This window comes from Nannobrachium achirus, assembly GCF_963921795.1.
Source record: "Nannobrachium achirus genome assembly, chromosome: 12".
Taxonomy (NCBI): domain Eukaryota; kingdom Metazoa; phylum Chordata; class Actinopteri; order Myctophiformes; family Myctophidae; genus Nannobrachium; species Nannobrachium achirus.
In genome coordinates, this window is record NC_137832.1 from 26,120,970 (window position 1) to 26,145,729 (window position 24,760).

The 24,760-nt window shown below is 44.8% G+C and overlaps 1 protein-coding gene across 4 annotated transcripts in view; it reads right to left on the bottom strand.

Annotated features, from left to right (window-relative positions):
- fbrsl1 (fibrosin-like 1) overlaps positions 1 to 24,760 on the bottom strand; it is a 529,581-nt gene that overhangs the window by 183,298 nt on the left and 321,523 nt on the right. For all 4 annotated transcript variants that reach the window (XM_080739442.1, XM_080739441.1, XM_080739440.1 and 1 more), the window contains exon 5: positions 8,708 to 8,737. In XM_080739442.1, the coding sequence (XP_080595568.1) occupies positions 8,708 to 8,737 (30 nt within the window). The remainder of the gene's footprint in view (positions 1 to 8,707; positions 8,738 to 24,760) is intronic.

The window sequence follows — 24,760 nt, forward strand, 5'->3', positions numbered from 1 at the left end:
ACTCCTACCAGAGTCTGTGGTGTGGACTGCCTCCAATATACTGTATGTCTCGCTCTTAGCTTTCCTATTGTCAGTCTCAGTAAAAGAGAGAAAAAAACACCAAGGGTGGCGGACCACCCACTCACTTTTTTAAAAAAATATGCAGAGGAGATGAAGATGCCGAGAGGATATAGTAATGAAAGATAGACACAGAGACAGATGGAGAGAAAGTAGTTGAAAACAAAGAAATCTTTATAGCAGGGGTCTTCAACGTTTTCCCCACAAGAATATCACAAATAGACGCGAGCGCGAGAGGGAAAGGCTGAGAAATGGAAGCCGATGGTGTTTGTCCTCTAGTTTTACACCCTGTGGCTGCATAGCTTTCTGCTGCCGGTGTGCGCCAGCTATAGCTCCGGAAGACCTCTCCCAGAACGATACATCTTCGGGGAGGATCCCACTAACCCGATGAGCCACCGCTGATAAGACGAGAGAGAAGCTGAGGCTGACACTCCGGCGCGGCGATATGGCGTTCACTCCATGCTCGGAGGAGGGAGGGGAGAGAGAGGGGGGCTACGTGAGATAAGAGACGGGAGGAATTAATGTGTCAGTCAGAAGAAGCCACAGCGTTTTTCCTGGCAGATGAGCACGTCAGAGACGCCATAGAAAGGGAGGAGGAAGAAAGACGACGAGGAGGTTTTGCTGGTTAGACGGACAGACAGGATGTGGTAATGGTCCCCCGGGCTGGGTCCCTATCACAAGACAGATAGGGTTTCTACCCTGAGTGACTGCCCGGCAAATAGGGCCAAATAGAATTAGCCGACCTAGGTGTCCTCTGCGTCCTGTGTGTGCGCGCGCGCATGTGGCGCGCGTGTGTGCGTGTGTGTGTGCGTTTTTCTGCGGTTATGGCAGGGGTAATATACCACACACAAAAACACGCAGTGTTATGGTTAAGGCCCGTGAGGGAGAGAGGGTTTTGCTACAGTATAGCGCCTAACGGCAACCTCTCAGACGCAGAGATGAGAGAGTCACTATATCATTTGCTGGGGCAGAACAAGAACAAGGAGGAAATTGGAGGAGCCGGTGAGGACGGCAGAGTGGGACGTAATGGAGCTTGGATGACACTTCAGGGGAAGTAGCTGAACAAACGGAGGAGGGCTAAATCCCTCTTCTGCTCCAGCACCTCTCTCTCTCTCTCTTTTCCTGTCCGTCTATCGCTCTCACTCACTCACTCACTCACTCGCCTCCTTCCTACTTTTTAATGAAAGAAAATGACCATCTTGAGGTGGAGTAGCCCTGTCAGAAGTTGTCTGGCTTGCCGATAACATAACATAGGGGTCTTCAACAGGGGGTCCGGGAGGGGGTCCTCAGAGTTACTACAGGGGGTCCTCCAAATCTTTGGGTGATATAAACATTTTTTTTATATATTTTCTATATTGAACCCTATAGCGTCCATAATATATTCCAAGAACTTTAGCCAAAAATACCAGCTCTCAACGCCTCGTGCTGCGAGGCGTTGTGAGCTTGTAGATCGGCTATCGGGGGAAAAGAGGAGACTAAGTATAGAGTGGAAGGTCAAGTTAATTAAGTATTGACGGTTCAAGTGGCTAAATAGCTGAAATTGACATGAATCCAAAATATATTAAGGATGGTGCTCTGAAACTATATGAAATCTTGTGGGGGTCCCTGCTTCATCTCTCTCTCAACTAAGGGGTCCTTGTCCTGAAAACGTTGAGACCCCTGACATAGCAGGTGAGGCAGGGAGGGATCCTTTCAGTTTGCTGTGGAATTATGTGTTTGCAGCACTTTTAGCATAAAACTGCAAAACATCAAATGCAGGGTGAAACTGTTTATTTTTTATTATTTAAACTGCTTTAGCCAAACTGTTCCACTTCAAATTAAATTACAGAATTTGCCCATAACTTCATTAAGGCAATAAAAATAATTGCCATAATCAAATATGGAAACAAGAAGAAACATGTATTTCGCATGGTGTGTCAAATTGTTCAATTGAGCCTAAACAGCATTCTCATGAGCCAAATAAAAATATCTAATTGCGACGTCATGTGAAGCAATTATATCAAACTTTGGCCTTGTGATATCTTGCCACATCAGATATGATCAGTGAACAAGCGTCACCATTCACAAACACAATTAACTGTGTGAAACATGAAAAATAGCCAACACGAGTTTTAAATCTCCTAGCATATAAATATGCTATAATTAACTGACTGTCAAGTCCACAACATGTAAGAAGAGTCCAAATCTCTGGAATGGTATTCAGAGTAATGACTTTCATATTCAATAACTAGAAATCAAACAAATGTTTGTGCACACACAAAACCTCTGTTGTGGAGCCAGCTTGTGGTTTGTCCCTTCATGAGCAACTCATTTAGCGTGGCCACACCAAGTTTTGCTTCAGTAACAGTGGTCACAGAGGCAGCATTCTTCCCTATAGTAGATCTCCCTGAGTTTCTGGGGTTTTCCCCTGGGGTACAGTCATGGGTGGAGGTTGGTCAAGGTCACTGCTACTCATTTACCAAACCCAACTGAATGCTTCTTGTTGGTGAACTTATTGAACGCTTTAACTAGTGAAAAATAGCAGATATACAAGCTCACATCGCGGCACAGAGTGCCGCGCTGCGAGCTTGTAGATCTGCTATTTTTGAAAATGTTTTGAAAATGTGTGCAAATCTTTGAATATATGTATTTTCAAAGCGAACGTTTGTAACTCAAATTTTGCTTCTGGGGGTCCCTGGAACTAAATATTTTCAGATGGGGGTCCATGGCCAAATACTTATCATTTTGGGGGTCCTTCAAATGAAAAGGTTTGAGAACCACTGACATAGTAGTCTCTCAAGAACAGACTAACTGAGCTCCAGTTAATCATCTTTGACGATGGCTAGCCAGATTGCTGACATAGGAACATAGGTTTATAAAAAAATCTTAGAAGGATTCAAAAGACACTTATAGAATCGGGTCAAAATTCTAATTTTCACGATTTTTCAAAAATAGCAGATCTACAAGCTTGCAGCGCGGGAGGGGGGGGGGGGGGGGCGGGCTCCCCCGACCGGCAGATGTGGGGGAGCCACTGCTCCCCTTTGCTCTATTAATCAGGCGCCAGTGCAGACGGATACAACTGGTATTGCACTACTGGACATGGATGGTGACTATTCCGCCCAACGGGCACCCGTCTGGGTTCTCCAACATTACTTCTGAGACTCCTACATTCAATCTCTCATCGCACACCCCTGGGCACAGGAATAGTTTAGAAGCCTCTTATTTTAGCATAGTATCATTTTTAATTGCCTAAAACATACATTTGTTAATCTTAATCTTATGTTTTGAACAGCTTTTTCTTCGTCCCACCGGCACGCGGGTTCCCCGCCGCAGTGCGGAGTGCAGTGCCTGGCCTCGACCCGACCCGATGAGCGGGTTTCCGGAACCGGCGGGTGGCAATGCAAGCAGGCTGCATATTCTTGCTCAAGATGGAGAAACAAACACAGAGTAGGCCGGTCCCCGACTAGACGCTCGGCCGCCCGTATATGGGCATAAAAGGACACAGATAGACAGATACTGAGATCTCCATAAAATGGACGCAGACAGACAGATACAGATATCTCCATATATGGGTATAAATGGACACAGGCAAACAGATGGTCAAGACCTATGACAACAGGTATAATGGGGTTTGCATTAAAGGTTGGGGCATTCATTCCCTATTTACATTGTTCCCGAGTAGGCCGGTCACCGACTAGACGCTCTGGGCGGGCGAGCTTCTATTATGCCAAATGCTTGATGTTCTTTTGAATTATGTTTTAATTTGTATTTGTATGTTTTAAATTAATATTTATTTGCTATGGGAAACACTACATTGTGTGCAGCTTCAGCTTGTGAAGAAATCGTTAGCTTCAGTTGCCTCATGCTTCAGCAAATTAAGTGGCATTGCCAATACATGCCAAGGAACTTCAGTCCATAATGTGTTGTGTATGACATGTCCATTCCCTGCTAGACCAGGCACTGTTAATTCAGCTTATGTTTTGTGATGTAATACACAGAGCAGCATGGTCTTCTCTTGTGGGTTCATATTCTACAGACATATTATATGCAAGAATACAGACAAGCCCTGTTTTAGACAGACATACGCAGCAGGTGCGTCAATTGGGTATGGCAGGGGTATGCAGCTGCCATACCCTGGGTCCAGGGGGGAATATAAAAGTTACTTTTAAATATAAATCCATGAATGTCCCTTTGTCTATCTGTGCTGGTTATTATGTTGTTAAATTGCAGTAAAATAACTACAAATGCAAAATTTAACAAGGTATTATACGGTAATTAAATTCTCTACACTTGTATTCTCCCCATCTTAACAAAATGGTATATTCCCAGTTTCCACAGGTCAGCTATACAGGTACATTGCATTATTGTTAATTGTGGCGTGTTTACTAACATGCCAAGTTTAGCTGCACTTAAACAACCGTTCCAGGCTGTTATAACCAGCCCAAGAAACCATAGAAACCCAGGGAAAAACGGACAAAACCCACACCACTGATACACAGTCATACAGACAAGCCCTGTTTTAGACAGACATACATGTAGGCACTAGGCAGTCATACAGACAAACCCTGTTTTAGACAGCTTGGCCTTTGGACACACCATAAAAAAGTACCATGCTAATCAAGTTATTAGCACTGCGAGTAAAAGACAAACACACGCCCAATCTTTTATCTCGAGCGTGTTTTACAACGTGTTACTATCTTAAAACGGCCTCGCTTACACAGCGAGCAAGCAGTACGCCGCAAGCGCCCAGCCCGTTGCTTTTATTCAAATACGCCTGTGCAACCGATTGCACCCTGACGGCACACCTGCAAGCAATATTCTAATTAAGTTAATGTATGAAATCCCAGTGACAATGTGGGCGTTCAGGTGGCTGGTAATGTGATGTGAAAGGAGTCTTTGTTTTCATTGGAGCACGACAGGAGTAGTTGGCACCTGTTTGGGCGACAACCGCGCCTGGAAATTAACGGCGGTGAGTTAGATCTTGAGTGTGGGCAATTACAAATGACAGTGTTTGTCTTTCTCCACATGGAAACCAATTCTACAACGGCATGTTTTCTTTTTGCCGTTTATAATTATTTTTCCCTAACTTTTGTTGACAGCTTGTCCAGATGATGTTTTCACCCTCTTGTTTTTCTTCTTCTTTTCTTAGAAATGTATCGTCACTGTCTGGCTGAAACCTTGTATCTCAGAGTTTAAAATGTGTACGTTTTTCCATAAAGTAAAGCCCTGCTTCATCATACAAGGCTGTCGCACAAGACTAGAGAAAATAGGAGATCTACAAGCGGTGCGAGGCGTTGTGTGCTTGTAGATCGGCTATTTCCACTAGTTTAAATCATTTCTAAAATGATACATTTTTGGACATACAAGGTTTCCACCCGACAACAACGATATGTTGGATGTTTTCACCACTCTCATCATCTTGCTCGTGTTATAAATGAAAACAACCTGCATTGATGTAGTCTTTAACAAAGATGCACTTTTATTCAACTACATGAGCACAGTACACCTTTTGTACGTTTGGCGGTTGACAAGCAATGACTTGATTGCATTGCAATTTCATTATATTGACTGACTTTCAAACTTGTATTCATTTTGTGTTGTTTATACCCCTTTCTAAAGCTTTTTAGATTAGATATATATATATTTTTTTCATGCAGGAAGAAGGGTTCATGCCATTGGTCCGACATCTCATTGTTCCTACATCCCATTAGTCAGAACCTGGTGATGTTAACCTGGTGACAAATACTATGCCTAAACCTAAACCTAACCCTAACCCTAACTTCAGTAAAACTATGCCTAAACCCAACCCAAACCCTAACCTCAGTAAAACTATGCCTAAACCCAACCCAAAACCTAACGCTAACCTCAGTAAAACTATGCCTAAACCCAACCCAAACCCTAACCCCAACCTCAGTAAAACTATGCCTAAACCCAACCCAAACCCTAACCCTAACCTCAGTAAAACTATGCCTAAACCCAACCCAAACCCTAACCCCAACCTCAGTAAAACTATGCCTAAACCCAACCCAAACCCTAACCTCAGTAAAACTATGCCTAAACCCAACCCAAACTCTAACCTCAGTAAAACCATGCCTAAACCCAACCCAAACCTTAACGCTAACCTCAGTAACACTATGCCTAAACCTAAACCTAACCCTAACTAAATTCAGACCAATGAGATGTAGGACTAATAAGATTTTGGACTTATGGGCAGTCGCCGTAAGAAGACAATTGGGCCTCAATTTACTTGCTAATCAAACGTTGTTTGGAAAAATTGGCAATGGTATTGGTATTTCACAGGTGGACTGAAGGAAATGGGGATACTTTTAAAGTCTCCTTCCTTCCTTTGTCCTTTCCTTCCCTCCTTCATTCCCTCCTTTTCCTATAAGACACTCTCATCGTTCCTTCATTCTTCCCTCCCTCCGTTCCTTTCTTCTCTCTCTCTACTTCATCAGGATGATGCCTGGCATCCGCATGGTGACTGACAGGTCTGCTCCCTCTCTCCCTGTCATGTCAACGAGCACAGCAGCCTCCATTCCTCCTCGCTTCAATGAAGAGATAAAAGCCTGTTGACTTGCCTGGCTCCAGTTAATGCAAATTGAGGCCCACTATCAATGTATTATTTATAGGGAGCGAGCTGCAGACGTTTCCACAGAACTGGTAGCTAAGCTTACAGGAGATTAGGCATGCTATCGCATTCATTTACCAGGGAGTAATTGCTAAACTGCAGGGGAATTAGGCTGCACCAGGCCTCCCCATAGGCTGCTTCATCGTGTAACCGCGTGGCTGCCTCCTCCACCCATAAACAAAGAGCACGCAACAATCACATTGGTACTACTACTCATACCCACAGCTGTCAAACTGACTGGAGCATGGATCAAAACCCATGACGTTGCAACTGATAATGACATTATACAGTACATACTAGTAAGACGCCTCAGGGTGACATGCCACCTCGCCCTAAAGGGCTAATTCTTGGCCATCTAGCCAGTGATGTATATCGGACCTCGCCCTAAAGGGCCAATTCTTGGCCATCTGGCCAGTGATGTATATCGGACCAGTTACCCATATATGGAGACCCCTGCGTGATAGTCAACAATGTGATGTCAGAACATGTCCATACATGGGCATTACCAAATATGGGCATTCCCAGATATGCCCTTAATATTGATGACATCTCCATATATGGGCATACAACGTACAAGGACGTAATTAATTTGTGAGTGTGACTTGTGAGTGAGTGTGACTTTGTGAGTGTGACTTGTGATGACATCAGCGATCTCCATATGGGCATGATGTTTGCCTGTTTGCCACCCAGAATAGGGATGCCAGGGTTTCTTTGGTTAACTGTACTGACAGTGACATTATATACAGTATATTGATTATTATCATTACATACTGTATATTGATATTTAGTCAATAGGTGCAAACTATTGAGGTGATTTCTTTCATTTGACATCCAGAGGTAAATAAAATGGGATTAAGCATGTATTAGGTAATAACATGTACAATCATCTAGGTTGAAAGGAAACTGTTTAACCACCTATACTCTGTATGGCAAATAGTGAAAATAGCTGATCTACAAGCTGATCTACAGTAGGTCATCTACAGTAGCTGTGACCTACAATAGTCTAATCTATATGCGGTGGAAGTGTGTTATCTGTTGACCTCCGGTGAATCATTTGATCTCGTGCCGAATTACAGAACGGTACTATGATGACAAACACTCATGCACATGCTTTGTCCGCAATTAAAATGAGAACGGTGCACTTCTCGGAACACAAGTCTCTACCAGGCCGGCTTTTCTCCCCAAGGCTCTGTTAGTCGTGGGGTGCAGCTGTGAAGAGTTTGTACGACACGTTTGTGGTGCGGTTGTGGTGCGTCCTCAACATGCAATCCCAATTTGAGTACAATTGTTTAATGTTGCATTCATGATATATTGGGGTTTTTTTGTCTCCCAAAGTTCACATGTACACACACATGTACATTTGAGGATGCTCTTTTGCCTTTTGCACTCTTTCCTTTCTCAAATCTCTCTAGTACGTCTTTGTTATTATTATTATCCTTTTATATTTTTTGGTTCAGCTGTTTGCTGTTATTATATTGTTTGCTGTTATTACATATACCACTGCATTGTCTGAAGGATGACAAACAAAAACAAGTTTTACCTGAACAAAAGATGTAACAACAAAGTACAACCTTGAACCTTGAACCTTGTTCTGCAAGGGTTGTGGATAAAGAACAATTTGAATCAGAGGAATTATCTTGTTTGATGAATTATGTATTGTATTGTATTGTATTGAATGTGTTCCATGCAGAAATCATGGGTGAAAAACAGTCGAGCAGTGTATGTGTGTATTATTTTCAAGCTTAGAGTGCTCCCAAAATACAACATCTATTTACAACCCGACACCAAAAGAAACCGCATTGAGAAGAGAAAACCCCTCCTGCGACCTGTTTTCTTTCGTCAGGTTTCTAGCTCGGTGTGTAAAATGCGAATAATCAATGGCGGAGGAGACTGTCGAGGTGTCTGCTACTCTTCTTCTCTTTCTACTAACAACACACCGACTTGTCTCTCTGCTGCTTCCCAGTTGAGTGGTGAGAACATTTGTTATTCAACGACTGTATATGGTGACGGTTAGAATAAACAAGAGGAAAGAGCTAGTCTTACCTTGTCGTCAATGTCACTCTCGCTGTCACACTGCAAGAGAGAGAGAAAGAGAGAGATGGGTAAACATAAAGAATTATTCATTGGGCCCCCCTAGTAAGCTCATAATCAGTGCAGTTGTTGTTTTTGTGTGCAACCTCCCCATCACTGACAGCTTTCAGCATGGGGGCGGTGCGGGCGGTGGGGGGTTTCTGGGGGTTGGCAGCCTGAGGATTCGTTTTTTTTTAAAGCAAAATTCTGGTGTTTTTTTTCCACGTGAGTTTCGATGGTGCTGTGTTACGTACTGTACTAAAGAACCTGTTCAATCACTTCACATTCACACAAACCTCGTCCTTTAGCCCTTTGATTGTGCTGTAAAAAATGTCTGTTTTATCCCTCAAGGACGGACCGAGCTCATCACACCCATTTAAGCGTGATATTTCAAAAATGGTTTGTGAACGACTGGACTTCAATTTTCGTGATATTTCAAAAATGGTTTGTGAAGGACTGGACTTTAATTTTCAACAGTCCTACAGGTACAGAGGAAGTGAAGGAAAAATACGGTGTGAAAGAACAAGGGACATTTGGAAGCCCGTGATTTAGGGTAAAACTAAAATAGAAACACAGATTACGTCAGTTTCACAGTAAAATGCAGGGAATGCATCAAATCAGGAGTACTGTTGAACTAGCATGTAAGCCAGAAGTTTCAACAGTATATTTGGTCTACTGTCAATGTATTTACTATTCATATTATCAAATCAAAATATTCAGCTGTGTTCACACTAACCAGTTCCTAACCAGCAACTAGCATTCATTCCTGACTGACTAATCAAATACAATCGCACTAAATCCCATTCGATGCAATCCACCCAACGCACGCACGCACGCACGCACGCACGCATCATTAACCCTTCCTTCCGTCTCCCTCTTTATTGTGTGGCTGACGAACAAATGTTGGTAGTTGGTAATTCCTGCACACACCTCCCTGCCTCCCTCCTGGCCATAGATAGACAATAGAAGCAGAGCAACTAGCAGCATTGTGAAGCTCATAGCAGGACACACGCTGACTAAAAACAACAATTCAAGAGCACAAACACGCGCACGCACACGCACACACACACACACACACACACACACACACACACACACAGAGAAAAGGGAGGGAGCGGTACAAATCCAACCCCCCCCCCCCCCCCCCCCCCAAACCCCCCGCCTAGCATGGAAAACTGCCTTCAATCTGTCAATTAAGTCTCTGTGGCAACATATTGAAGTGGGCCCTTTATTTTGTTTAACTCTCTGTCAGTGCCGGGTACAATGGGGTGGGAGACGGGTCAATGGAGGCGCAGCAGCCCCTCCGTTGTGAGTGCGGTGGGTCCAAATGTATAATTAAGTAACGACAGCAATCAGTACAAGGGCTCAGTGGCCAAGATCTCTCGGGAGGGCGGGTGAGAGATGGGGAGAGAGAGAGAGAGAGAGAGAGAGAGAGAGAGAGAGAGAGAGAGAGAGAGAGAGAGAGAGAGAGAGGAGGGGGTGGGGGCTGCTGATGCTGCACAATACAATCCTCAGTGTTAATTTAGTAGGGATGGGACGATATGAAAATGTCACAATTATTGTGACAAAAGAAATCGCGATTTACGATATTATCGCGATAATCAACATATTATCCAGGGGCGGGATGTTTGCCAAAAAAATAGCAGATCTACAACGCGTCGCGTTGTGAGCTTGTAGATCGGCTATTTTTTGGCAAAGACATTTGATAGAGTGAAAAAATACTGTATTAAGTACGTATAAGTACCTTTTACCAATTATAGAGGGTTTAAGTGGATTACCGAATTACCGGTTTACCGGATATGCAGCTCCGCAAATAAAAGTTGACTTGATCCCAGTGCATGACGGAGGACGATATCACGACGTATTAAATCTCCACGATACAATTATCGCGAGTGTTTTTTAATCACGATAAACGATAACATCACTTATCGTCCCATCTCTATCTGAGAGTGAACTTAATGGATACATGAACGCTGAAGACCTAGCCGCGTGCCCTTGAATCATCCTGTTCTGTGAAAGCGGCGGATAGAAAGTGACTTTCTCCTTAACAGAGAGGAGATGTAGTGGCTCCAACCGCCCACGCGAAGGTCTCTCGTTGCATTTGTGTCTCCATCTGCAGAATAATTCAAGACATGCCAGAGTGCTGATTGTTCCGATCTAGCGGCTCTTGCACAAGGCCTCAGAACAAGGACACACACACCAATAGGGAGACACAAATGCAATGCTACTCTGCCAGTAGATTGGCAGAGGAGCGCTTCTTCACGCATGCAGGTGTAGAAAGAAAATAGGTTGCTCTTTGGAACCAAGGACACATCATAAGACCAATAAGAGAGAGAGAGGTTTTGTCATGTGACAATAAGCAGATATACAAGCTCACAGTGCGGCACCGATTGCCGCGCTGCGAGCTTGTAGATCTGCTATTTTTTAAAAAACGTGAAAATTTGAATTTGTCAGCAATCTGGCCAGCCATCGTCAAAGAAAAGGTCCTTTTTCACTTAACTGGAGCTCAGTTAGTCTGTTCTTGAGAGACTATGTCAGTGGTTCTTAAACCTTTTCATGTGAAGGACCCCCAAAATGATATTTATTTGGCCACGGACCCCCATTCAACATATTTAGTTCCAGGGACCACCCAGAAACAAAATTTTAGTTACAAACGTTCGCTTTGAAAATACATATATTCAAAGATTTGCACACATTTTTACGACTTTTTCAAAAATAGCAGATCTACAAGCTCGCAGCGCAGCACTCGGTGCCGCGCTGTGAGCTTGTATATCTGCTATTTTTCACTGGTTAAAGCATTCAATAATTGTAGGCCAACATTTTAATAAATGGGTGTATTGCCTACGTGTTTCAACTCAGCGGGCCCTATTTAGAGGATCTATGGTGAAGGGCGCAAATGCCTTGTGGGTGTGTCAAGCTCCAAATGTGCAAGTGTAAGTGCAGTGCAAGGTGCATGGTGCAAAGGGGTTGAATTCTCTGAATTAGTCAGGGTTGTGTTCTGGGCTTTAAGAGCTAGTTGGCACATTGTTACTGAGACAGTAATCAATGTCATATTTATAGTGATGAGGCATTTGATTTGTCATTTGCCTGTTGGTAAATTGTGGGTATTGGCACAGCTCGGTATGTCTTTTGGCCAATCGAAGTGTGCAGTTGGAACTAGCTGTTGTATAATTACAGAATTACAGGAACATAGCACAGCTCTTCAATAAGGCCTGAAAAGACTCATACTTAATTTGAAGATCCGAAATGTTGCGATGCTTCATATTTCGTCACCGTCGGGCAGAAACCTTGTATCTCCAAGTTTCAAATTTGTATGTTTTTTTCCGCAAATAAAGCCTTGCTTCATCATACAAGGCCGTCGCACAAAAGTAGTGAAAACAGCAGATCTACAGATCGGCTGTTTTCACTAGTTTAAATCATTTTTTAAATGATACATACAGAAGGAAGGGTTTTGGACATACAAGGTTTCCACCCGACAACGACGATTTGTAAGCTTGTAGATATGTTATTTTCGCTTGACAACATCATCACTGTATAAAATAGGGCTTATGTGCTTAGAGTAATTACTTAAGTGTGGAATGGGGTGTTAGAGAAAAGGGGACGTTCCTGAGATTGAGAGAAAATGGTTTTGTATTATATACAGTATATTTTAATTATATTTAACAATGAATTTTACTTCCATGCTAGACAGCAATAATTGTGTCAAGAGCGTGCAGGCCATTTCTTGGGCGTGGACGTCTTATTTTACAATAATGTTATGCTTTGGCTTGTGCACAAGTGGCGAATGAAAAGAAAATGTCTTATTTGCGATGTCTCCTCTATTCCCATGGGAATGTTTGCAAACTCTAATTTCCCAGCTGACACTTGTCAAAAGACATTCATTACATCGCCCGGGGCATTAAGAAGAGAAAAGTGAGAGAAGCTTATGCCTTCCTTGTCAATCAACTCTCCACTCAGCCAACAGCATCTGTGGACAAATTAATTCTCCGTCCTTTTCCACACAGCCTGCGTGTTCACCGGCTCTTCACAACCTGTAATCACCAGAAGCCATTTGTTCTCCCGCTGCGCTGCCGTCTTATTCTAAGACCACACACACAAAACAAACTACTCTTCCATCTCGTCGTTGTCGGGTCGAAAACCGTGTATGTCCAAGACCGCTCGTTTTGCGTTTATCATTTTAAAAATTAACTAAACTAGTGAAAACAGCAGATCTACAAGCACACAACGCCTCACACCGCGAGGCGTTGTGTGCTTGTAGATCGGCTGTTTTCGCTACTTTTGTGCGACAGCCTTGTACGATGAAGCAGGGCTTTACTTGGTGAAAAAAACGTACAAACTTGAAACTTAGAGATACAAGGTTTCCGCCCGACAGTGACGATCTGCTAAATGAAAAAAATAAACAAATAAATAAATAAATAAAAATAACTAAAAAAACAACAACAATTCGATCTGAAAGGAACCCCTCCCAGGAAACCAGTTGTAAATGTGTTCTTAGCTCTTGCAATGTAGACACATGACATCCATCTCACAGCGGTTGCCAGCTCTTCCCTATTAGTGGGGGACGGGCCTAAACCCTGGGTGCTAGAGTGAAAAAACAAGCTGGGCCTGTCTATTCCCTGGGTGCGCGGGACTGGCCCGGGTTGTTACAGCAGGAGCTGTGAGAGATGAGGGGATGGAGCCTCGCGGGGATGGAGCCCGGCAAAGGGAGAGCGAAAAGAAAATAATATCAAAAAGAGCACAGCGTGGCGCTTATCCCACTGCTTTTACAGGAAGCATGCACTGCCGCAGAGCGTAAAGACAGATACTAGCCAGGGCTCAGAGAGGGAGAGAGGGAGAGAGAGGGAGCGTGGTAGAGGATGCACAGCAGGGGCGAGAGAGGACAGGCTCTGTGGAAAGGAACTGAAAAGCAAGAAATTCAAAGGAAATAAATAAATGTACGTATGGGTGCACAAGCATGTGCATACTGTGTATGTGTGTGCGCGTGTGTGTAAAGGGGAAAACACACCGGACGAGGAGGCGGCGCGGAGGCGGCGCGGAGGCGGCGCGGAAGCGGCGCGTCAAAACATACGGCCCCATTATTTTCAATGAACTAACCCGCAGCGTCAGACGCAAGCAGCCGCCGGTCTGCCGCCTCGCCTGCCGTGCAGATACGCCGCTGTTCTATTTTTCCAGCGTTGCCGCACGGTGAACATGTTCAGTGTATGCTCCCCTTCAGCCTGGTATGGTATGGCCAGACTAATATCCCTGTGTAGATATTAGTCTGGAATCTTTATGGAAACCTGCATTTCCAAGGGGCGAATAATAACAAAATGCCTCTGGTGATAAAGCTGCCCCATATTTGCATACCGGGCTCTGATTGGTCCCTCACTAGTTCGGAGGGAGTGAAATCCACTCACAACTGAGCGGTGCCAGACCAAATCCGCTGAGAGGGCAAATACATTTCTGCATTTCTATCTTGTTTCTAGGCTGTGTGTGTGTGTGTGTGTGTGTGTGTGTGTGCGCGTGTGCGCGTGTGCGCGTGTGCGCGTGCGCGCGTGCGTGTGTGCGTGCGCGTGCATACAGTATGCTTCAGTGTTTGTAAACCTAGTGCACATTTCCGTGTGACAATGTTTGGTACATTGCCCTTCTCTGACAGTATAAACTGGAATAGAGATTTTAATCAAGGCCTTCCCGAACAGTAAAACACAAAAAAAAACACACTGCCAAGAAACTTGCTTGGCCAGCGGGCAAGCTGGGACATAAAACCATGCTTCATAAAATCATGCACAAATCCTTCCCTTTCTGTCCATCACTGCAGTTCTGTCTCTCATACACTGACCCTACTGCTCCATTTGTACACTTACATCTCGTCGTTGTCGGGTGGAAACCTTGTATGTCCAAATCCATTTGTTTTGTATTTATCATTTTAAAAATGATTTAAACTAGTGAAAACAGCCGATGTAGATCTGCTGTTTTCACTACTTTTGTGCGACGGCCTTGTATGATGAAGCAGGGCTTTGCTTTGCGAAAAAGTTTACACATTTGAAACTTGGAGATACAAGGTTTCTGCCCGACAGCGACGATATACTAGAAAGCTCTGTTCTTGATTAATTCTGTCTTGCCATTTATATTACATGTTGTGATGTCACTCCTGTCTGATTGGATATTATAATTGTCCAATCAGAAAAGGGACAGGAAAGAAGAAATGATGATGACATCACTAGACAAACATGATGCTACGTACAAACATTTTGCTATGGCAAAACGCTGAGGAAAAGGGCTACAGACACACGCACAGCCACTCTATGGAGCGGTTTACCACCGCTCAAAAAATAGTTAACTGTGGCTGGTATAAAAGTTCTCGGATCTAGAACAATAGAGTGTTGCCTACAGCAACCACACTAATTAACCACTTATGGCCAATATACTTTGTTGCGATGCTGTGCATTGAGCTTGTAGACCTGTATTTCTGCCTGCTCAACAGCACATCGCTGGTCACCCAGCGGTATTACAGGCCAGGCTCCAGACACGCATATGTGACGGAGAGAGTCGCAGCCCCAGCCTTGAAGCCTCAAAAGTCTAGTATCTCCCCCGGATCAAAGAGATGTCTCTTTGGTCTAGTGGTTAAGATATTGGACTTTCACGCGGGAGACCTGGGTTCGAAACCGGGTGGGGAGGTTCGGAACACCTCCGTTACACATAGACACACGGTCGCGTATGGGAGACGGTGTGACCACTGCTCAAAAAAGGAAAAAACCTGGCAGGCTCTTCACAGAGCAATCAGCAAGCAGCAACATCTGCACCTGGCAACCACCAAACACTGAGGGGGGAATGAGGGACTGACTTCACCGGATGGCATGCACATAAGCACCTACCGCACGCACACGCACACGCACACACACACACACACACACACACAGCATTTCCACTCCCCCTCACCCAGCCACAGCACATCAGATGGATGCGTTTGACATTTACACAGCTTTCAACACTTCAGAGACAGTTAATTTATTCCACCAGTGGGGCCTCTTCCTTGGCTGGAATCAGAGGCCTCGACCTGCATTGGCTCCCCATGACAACGTGGCCATACCTCAGGTTTAAAATGAGCACAGAGAGAGAGAGAGAGAGAGAGAGAGAGAGGAAAGAATAATACGCAGAGAGACAGAAAGAGACAGAGGGAATGCTGGGAGGTTGGAATGGATCTCTAGATTCGCAGCAACATTTTTCACTGGCAGACTCCGACAGACACGCTACTAGGTGGGGGGAAGACAATAAGCGCTGCGCATCCTGCAGCACATTAAAACGACCGGCCAAATTAATCATCACCGTTCCACCTGTCACACTCAGTGGAGACTCTGCTATGAATACTGCCTGAGAGAGAGAGAGAGAGAGAGGACAGGAGGAGAGGGGCCATAAAGTGAGAGGAAAGCAGAGGAAAGCAGGGCAAAGGAGAAGGAGGCTTATGCCAGACTGTGCGGGGCAAAATCACGATATTTCGATGTCCCGCGGTTTCGAATCCCCAGTACTCCGGTTAGGGTTAGGGTAAGGGTTAGGGTCAAGGTTTAGACTTATTCACCAGGTTAGCATTCACCTGCGTCGGCAGGTTAGTGTTCACCAGCGTCGGTAGGTTAGTGTTCACCAGCGTCGGTAGGTTAGTGTTCACCCGTGACGGCAGGTTAGCGGGCACCCGCGATTCGGACTACTGGCCGCCATCGGCAGGTTAGCGTGCACCCGCGATTCAGACTACTGGCCGCTTGAAACAACGACTAATCAACACATCACTACACGCCCAATGTGCTGCATGCTGGCCTGCCTGCATGTCAGTGCCTGATAGGCGAACACACCATAAACAAGCACGCACAAACACTTTAAAATCCTTACAACCATAGTTTGTTTTAATATTGTGTTACTAACAATGTTGTTAGAGTATCGGTAAGTAAGTATATCTTATCTATACATGTTTACTATTGTCCTCCTGGTATCTTGGAACAAAACCTTCTCCTCATAACAACAGCCACCGATGTTCAGATGGTGCCTTTAGTCGTTTGGTGGTCATGAAGAGGCAGACAGAGTAGCAGACGAGCCCAGAGATCCCCTCCTAGGGGGTGAGCGAGCTCAGGGAGGAGGTAATGGCCCATTTAGATAGCCGCAGAGCTCAAGCAGCGCCTGATACCCATGGAACAACACCAATTTCCCACCGCAATTTCCCCCCTGCGGCTGCTGGGATGAGGTGCCACGGTGGTCCCCCTTTCTGGGGCGGTACCAGCAGGGCCTGAAGACTGCTGGCCCGCCCCCCTGCCAGGCCGAAAACTACCAGCAGATGATCTCCCGAAGACCATGTGCTGGCTTTGCACAGAGGCTGGAAATCCTTCAATGTAACCCGTGTTGGTGTCAGTATGTATCGCCTATTGGTAGTCCTAGCTTAAGCAATGGGTAGATTCGTACATTTATTAGAACACCTTTAATGTGGATGTGTTATTTCTGTGGCCAAGGATGAGCTTGAATAAATAAAATAGATTGATTTGTAGCATAGAAATGTGTTACGGGCAGCTATTTGACTTGTATGTATATTTTAAAGCTTCCTACCAAGTGTTTATAGGTGGATCACCGAACCTTGGTCATACAGTATGCAGCACTAACTTCACCTTCCCATTGCTGTCACCAGCTCAGTCTGGGTTGCCTGTAGGCAGTGGATTAAGTTGTTATTTTAACCTTTGGGTGGCGTGCAGGTTGAAAATCCAAGGGTTTTCATCCAAAACAAAACTCTTTGCAGGTCTCCTTGAGAAACATGCTGTCAGTCTTATGCAGAATGCAATTTGTTCAGTCTATTACAGGCAGTAGCCTTGAACATCATGGGAAGTGGTATGGGTGCCTAACAACATGAAAAGAAAAACATCTTTAGTACAGCCAGGAAAAAACACTCAAAAGCCCATTTTCCAACGAAGAGAAAAGGGCCACAACTGCCACCATATACGTACTTCCCCCCAATACAGTGTAAATAGCCTTTCAGTATAGCAGCGGGGTCAGTGTCACGCTTACAATAGGATCTAAACAGCTCACATAACACCATCACTGCACCGCTCAACCTCCACGACCTCCTAGAGACTGAAGAAAAAATCCAAGCAATTGCTCTTAACCCTGGTGGGACTGCATTTGAAAGCTCCGAGCTAGCAGAGTGATTTGATCACAGGATCAGATCTATACAGCCATTTGACCTTTAACCCCACCGCTGGGCACCATGGGAAGTCAGCTGATTACACCGGGGCCGGCCCGGGAGGCCGTAGATTAGTGGGGGGGTATCGATCCTGAGGAGGATGGAGGCTCCGGGGGGAGCGGCAGCGAGAGGATGGAGAGAGAGAGAAAGAGATGGGATGAGAGAGAGCGAGAGGGAGGGAGGGAGGGAGGGGTGGATGCATGGGGGCAGAGGAAGAAAGAAAGAGGCAGAGAAAGAGAGGGGTTAGAAATGATATTGACCGGTGGAAGGGGCAGAGCCAGGTGGGTTTAAATGCAAAGGGGGGGAAAAAAAACTCCACGTTAGCTGTACAAATAAACAGAGAGACATGGCTTTGTACTGAAAGCTTCTTTCATAGAGGGTGTCTATGGAGAGAAGAGAGAGAGAGAGACACAGAGAGAGAGAGAGAGAGAGAGAGAGAGACAGAGAGAGAGAGAGAGAGAGAGAGAGAGAGAGAGAGAGAGAGAGAGAGAGAGAGAGACAGAGAGAGAGAGAGAGAGAGAGAGAGAGATCAATGTACAGAATTATCAGTTGTTAGAGTATAGAGGAGTAATTGAAGCAGACACACCCATAGAAGCGTCAATACCTGCTGTACCTTTCACCTCCCCTACTGTACATGCAGGCCAACACACACACTACACTACACTAGAAATACTGTTCCTACGAAACAGTGTGGGCTCGCTGCTCCCTCATTGGCTAAAGGCCCTGCCTTTGTACTGTCGGACAGTTTTTCGAGGAGAATAACCTGAGTATATAAAGATTCGGGAGAACGTACTGGCCTGGGAGAACAACCCCACTTGTTGGTGGTGATGTCACCAAGAACGCTGCTCCTCATTGGCTAAATGCCCTGCCTTTGTACTTTCGGTCATTTTGTTGAGGAGAATAAACTTGACCCTTAGAGTTTTGGTAAAACATACTGGTCTCGTCTTTCAGACGAGCCCACAGTTACTCTCATGTACGTTGGTACAGCTTATTCCTTGTTCTCAAATTGACCCTTACATGGGCTCTTACTGGTCCACTTGGGTACAGTACATTTTTATGCCCTCAGAGTTAAATCAACACTAAGGATTTACTGCACACACACAGACGGACTCACACGCACACACCCAGCTAATGTTGACACATACAGTAAGGAGGAGAGTTAACAGGGGCCTCCACGTAAATCAAGCAGTGGTGTCAGTTCAGAAAAAGCTAGGGTATGTCTTGTGCATCGCCCATAGGGCGTGCACGATAAAATCGGGTTTTGTTTTACACAGGTTTCTTGGGCTAGCCTGGAACGGTTGTTCAAGTGCAGCTAAACTTGGCATGTTAGTAAATGTGCCACAATTAACAACAATGCATTGCACCTGCACAGCTGACCTGCAGAACCTGGGAATATAACATTTTGTCAAGATGGGGAGAATACAAGTGTGGAGAATATAATTATACTACCTTGTTAAAGTGACCATTTCAATAACATTTTGCAATTGTAGTTATTTTACTGTAATTTAACAACATAATAACCAGCACACATAGACAAAGAGACATTCATGGATTTATATTTAAAAGTAACTTTTGTTTCCCCCCCTGGACCCAGGGTATGGCAGCCGCATACCCCTGGGCCCTGCCATACCCAATTGACGCCCCCTTAAATCAAGCACGAGTGAGGAAAGATATATTTGCTAACTCAGGAGCCAAAACTAGGCAGGGTAATTTACACTCCACGCTCTGACGACGTCCATGTATGTAAACAGTCAGTGCGGGAGACCACTGAAAACTAGTTCTGCTACAGTACACTTGTGCGTGAAGGGGAGACAGGGGAGGTGAAACACGGGGTTGATGGATAGATTGATGAGAACGATGACATACTACTGTAGGGAGGACTGGGAGGGAGGGAATTTGAAGGCTTCCCCTCCCCCGTCACCTTCACTAAATTAAAACACTCGCTTCTGCTTTCCAACAGGACTATACATCAACAATTTTCTGTGGCGCTGTGTGTGTTTGTGCGTGTTTGTGCGTGTTTGTGCGTGTGTATGCGTGTGCGCGCGCGTGTGTGCGTATGCGCACTATTACATATCCAATCTAATATAACTGATGTGATAAGAATTCCAACATTTGGAAGGGACAAGGAGTGGAAAGAACGGTATGAACTGTAATCGTGCCTGTTGCTAAGGTATGGCAACATGACTGGTGTCTTGCACGCGCGCGAGGGCACGCGTGCAAGACACCAGTCATGTTGCCATACCTTAGCTTTTTCTGAACTGACGCAGCTGATTTGTTTGCCTTTAATTATTAGCCTCTCCTTTAGGTTTTCTGCTTCTCTGCTGAGTGCTGACCATCCTTGCTAGCCTCACAACAGCTAGCTAGCTAGGTAATTCTCTTGCCATTTTCACAGGAGCACACCCACACACAACACAACTCCCTCCACACACACACACACACACACACACACACACACACAACCCTCAGCACCTTCCTTATGTTTTGACAGAGCTCCGGGCCCCCGACTCTTAGCCCCCCTGGCCCAACAACAACAGCAGCAGCAGCAGCAACAGCAGTAGGGGAAGAAGAAGAAGAAAATGCCGTCCGGGGCTTTGGAAATCTAAGTCGGGGCGCGTAGGAGGAAATTAGGCGAGGAAGCAGCGAGGAAATGGGATGTTGACTTGAACTGGCCCCGGGGGCAGCCAAGAGTCTCAGTCTCTCTCTCTCTCTCTCTCTCTCTCTCTCTCTCTCTCTCTCTCTCTCTCTCGCTCTCTCACTCTCCACTCCCCTCCCTGTGCAATGAGGATCGGCTGGCTGGCTGGCTGGCTGGCTGGCTGACAGTTTGATGGAGCGAGTGGAGGTTTCCCTGCGGCCCTCACCACCACCACCACCACCACCACCACCGCTGCTGCTGCTGCCGTAGTCTCTCACACTGATGTAGCTCAGCGAGGAACAGATTGAGCCTCCGGGCATGGCTCTGTACTACTGCTGCTGCAGAGACTACTCTCCCCCCTTTCCCTCTCTCTCTCTCTCTCTCTGTGTCTCTCTGTCTCTCTCTCTCTCTCTCTTGCACGCACGCACACAATCACAGAGCCTCTTACGTTCTTCTATAAATTCATATGCAGTCTCTCTCTCTCTCTCTCCCTCTCAAACACAGACATGGACAACCACGGATAGACGGGAATTTTCACTTGCAATCTATCTATTTCTCTGAGACTCATTCTGTCTCTGCGCTCACCACCTGACACCGACGCAAATGCGCGAAACGTATGTGCAAGAACGCGCGCGCAGACGCACATGCACACACACACACACACACACACACACACACACACACACACACACACACACACACACACACACACACACACACACACACACACACACACACACACACACACACACACACACACACACACACACACACACCTCTTTTGGGTGGTCCTGTGATGAGCAGCACTACGTACGGACTACGGACGTAGTTTACTGAACTACTGTCAACACACAGAAAGAGGAGTGACAGAAAACAGAGAGGTGAAAATGGAGAGAACGACTCCATCATCACAGAGAAAGAGGGAGGGGGGGGGGGACCAGTCAGAGGTGGAGTTGTGGAGGGGGGGGGGGGGGGGGGGGGGCTATGGAGGCCTGGGGGGGGGCTTCTGCTGTTAATTTCAGGGGGTAGCCGAGCGCTTCACGCTAGACTTGTCACTGGGCCAGAGGGGGCCACTCATACTGCGTGACAGCAATTGCGAGAGGGTGTGTGTGTGGTGGTTGGGTGGTTGGGTGTAGGGATGGGACGATATGAACATTTCATATCACGATTATTGTGACAAAAGAAATCGCAATTTACAATATTATCGCGATAATCAAAATCCATTATCCTAAAGAATTAGACCCAATTACTAAATTTACAATTGAAATTTGGAATGCCATCGTTAAAAAATACAAATTAGAAGAAGAAAGAAAGATCCTGGGCTGGTTGACATATGACCCAAGCTTCAAACCAGGAGTAATCGACCAGGGATTCAAACAATGGGAACGAAAAGGCATAACAGCGATATGTACACTGATAGAGAGTGGGCAGATGCGGAGTTTCGAAGATCTAAGGAAAACATATGATCTGGATAAACATGAACTCTATCGATATTTTCAGATAAGGGACTACTATAATAAAGAGATTAAAGTTACCTCAATGAATCCACTAATCAAAATAATGGCTCAGGCATATAAGAATAAAAAGTGTAGAGAAATCTCAGCCCTGTATCAGGGGCTAATGACAAGTAAGAAGACCTCTACCCTGTATGTCAAAGAAAAATGGGAAAAAGGATTTGGGGAGCAGATTACTGAGGAGGACTGGTATAATATTTGTAAGACACAGTGCACGGCCACAAGCTCTAGAATATGGAGGGAATTTTGCTGGAAAAATGTTATCAGATATTTCATAACGCCAAAGATCAGAGGAAATTTTACAGCGGAGAAACAACCATGCTGGAGGCTATGCGGCCACATGGATGCTGACCATGAACACATATTTTGGAATTGCCCAAAAATAGAAAAATATTGGGATGATGTATGGTCAGTAGTAAAAAAGATACTAAAATACGAAATACCGAAAACAAGTGTGGTACTGTATCTAGGGAATCTGACACAGGAAAACACACGAGGAGAGGACATGTATCTGATCAAGGTACTACTAGCAGCCAGCAAAAAAGCAATTACAAGATTGTGGTATAAAGATGACCCTCCGAGTTGTGAGCAGTGGCTGTGCATTGTGGAGGAAATATTTGTAATGGAGAGATTTACACACAAACTCAGATTGCAAGAAGACCTATTCCTGGAGAAGTGGGAAAAATGGACTGTGTATAACACACATCAGGATGACACCATCACTGAACTTTGAAAAGGACTGAAAACAGACATTTGAAATGAATATTGTGAACCCTGTGCTTGTATGTATGTGTGAAAACTGCAAATAAAGATTTAAGTTTAAAAAAAAACAAAATCCATTATCCTGGGGCGGAACATTTGCCCCAAAAAATAGCAGATCTACAAGTTCACAACGTGTCGCGTTGTGAGCTTGTAGATCGGCTATTTTTGGGCAAAGACATTTGATAGAGAGTGAAAAAAAGACTGTATCAAGTACGTATATTATAAGTACCTTTTACCAATTATAGAGGGTTTAAGCGGTACTGGATATGCAGCTCGGCAAATAAAAGGTGAATTGATCCCAGTGCATGACGGAGGACGATATCACGATGAATTAAATCTCCACGATACGAGTATCGTGAGTGTTTTTCATCACGATAATTGATAATATCGCTTATCGTCCCATCCCTAGTTGGGTGGTGGTGGTGGTGGTGGTCTTGGCGGGGGTTGGTTTGGGCGATTCTTTGTAGTTCTCCCCAAACCACTTCTCTCTCCATCCTCCTTCCCCCACCTCTCCTCCTCTCCTCCCTATGCCATGATCAAACGTTGTCACATGCAAGCTGAAGAATTACAAACGAGTGTCCTGTGGCAACAGCTGGGGCTGGATCCTACTCCTCTCTCTCTCTCTCTCTCTCTGTCTCTGCCTGGATGTCTCTTTGGCAGTGGTGTAACGTAACTAAGTACATTTACTTAAGTACAATTTTGAGGTACCGTATTTTCCGGACTATAAGGCGCACCGGACTATAAGGCGCACTGTCAATGAATGGTCTATTTTCGAACTGTTTTCATATATAAGGCGCACCGGACTATAAGGCGCACATAATGGACGCTACCGTTGCGTTATGCATCCAACAGATGGAGCTGTGCTAAAGGGAATGTCAATGTCAATGAATGATCCATATATAAGGCGCACTGGACTATAAGGCGCACTGTAGTTTTTTGAGAAAATTAAAGGCTTTTAAGTGCGCCTTATAGTCCGGAAAATACAGTATTTGTATTTTACTTGAGCATTTCCAATTTCCAATATTTTTACTTCTACTCCACCTACATCTTGGATACAAATATTGTACTTTTACTCCACTACAATTATTTGAAAACTTAACACTTATGTTGCAATGATTTTTCCTCTTCAATGTCTCGCGTTGCCATGGTTACCATAGACTTCCATGTAATTGTGCAATTGTGTAAAAAGTGCACGCCCCTGCCTAGATGATGCACCACGTGTGTAGATGCTGTTCACAGCTTTCAAACAAAAAAATCCGCTTGGAAATCCGTTCAGGCATTCATGATTTATCAGCCATTATGTTTTCTTCAGATGTAAACAAACATGGCTGCCATGTTTGAAAGAATGAGTTGGTATGGGGGTTAAACATGCAATTTCGCGATCGCGATCATGCCTAATACATTTCTGGAGGTCCAAAAAAAAACTTTTTTTTTTTTTACCAAAAACGGCCCAAACTCGGGAAACTCGGGGTTGGCACAGCGGTAGTACCAATACAAACTCGGGAAACTCGGGGTTGGCACCATATGTGTTAAGTTACTAGTTACTTTGTAGATTTTGATAATTAATACAAAACCTTCATTAACAACTTCAGACCCATGTATATTTCGACCATTTGAAAATAGCTGATCTACAAGCTCACAATGTGTCGCGCATTGTGAGCTTGTAGATCTGCTATTTTCAAAAGATTTGTATACATTTGAAATGTTGAAGTAGGACATTCTGCAGAACAAGTACTTTCTACTTTTGGTATACTTTAAGTACATTTTGATACCAATACTTTTGTACTTTTACGCAAGTACATTTTGAATACGGGACTTCTACTTGTAACAGAGTATTTCTGCATTACAGTATCTTCTCCTCCTACTTTCCCTCTCCATTTTCATGTCAGCCTCTTCGTCTCTTTTCCTCTCTTCCTCTCTCACTA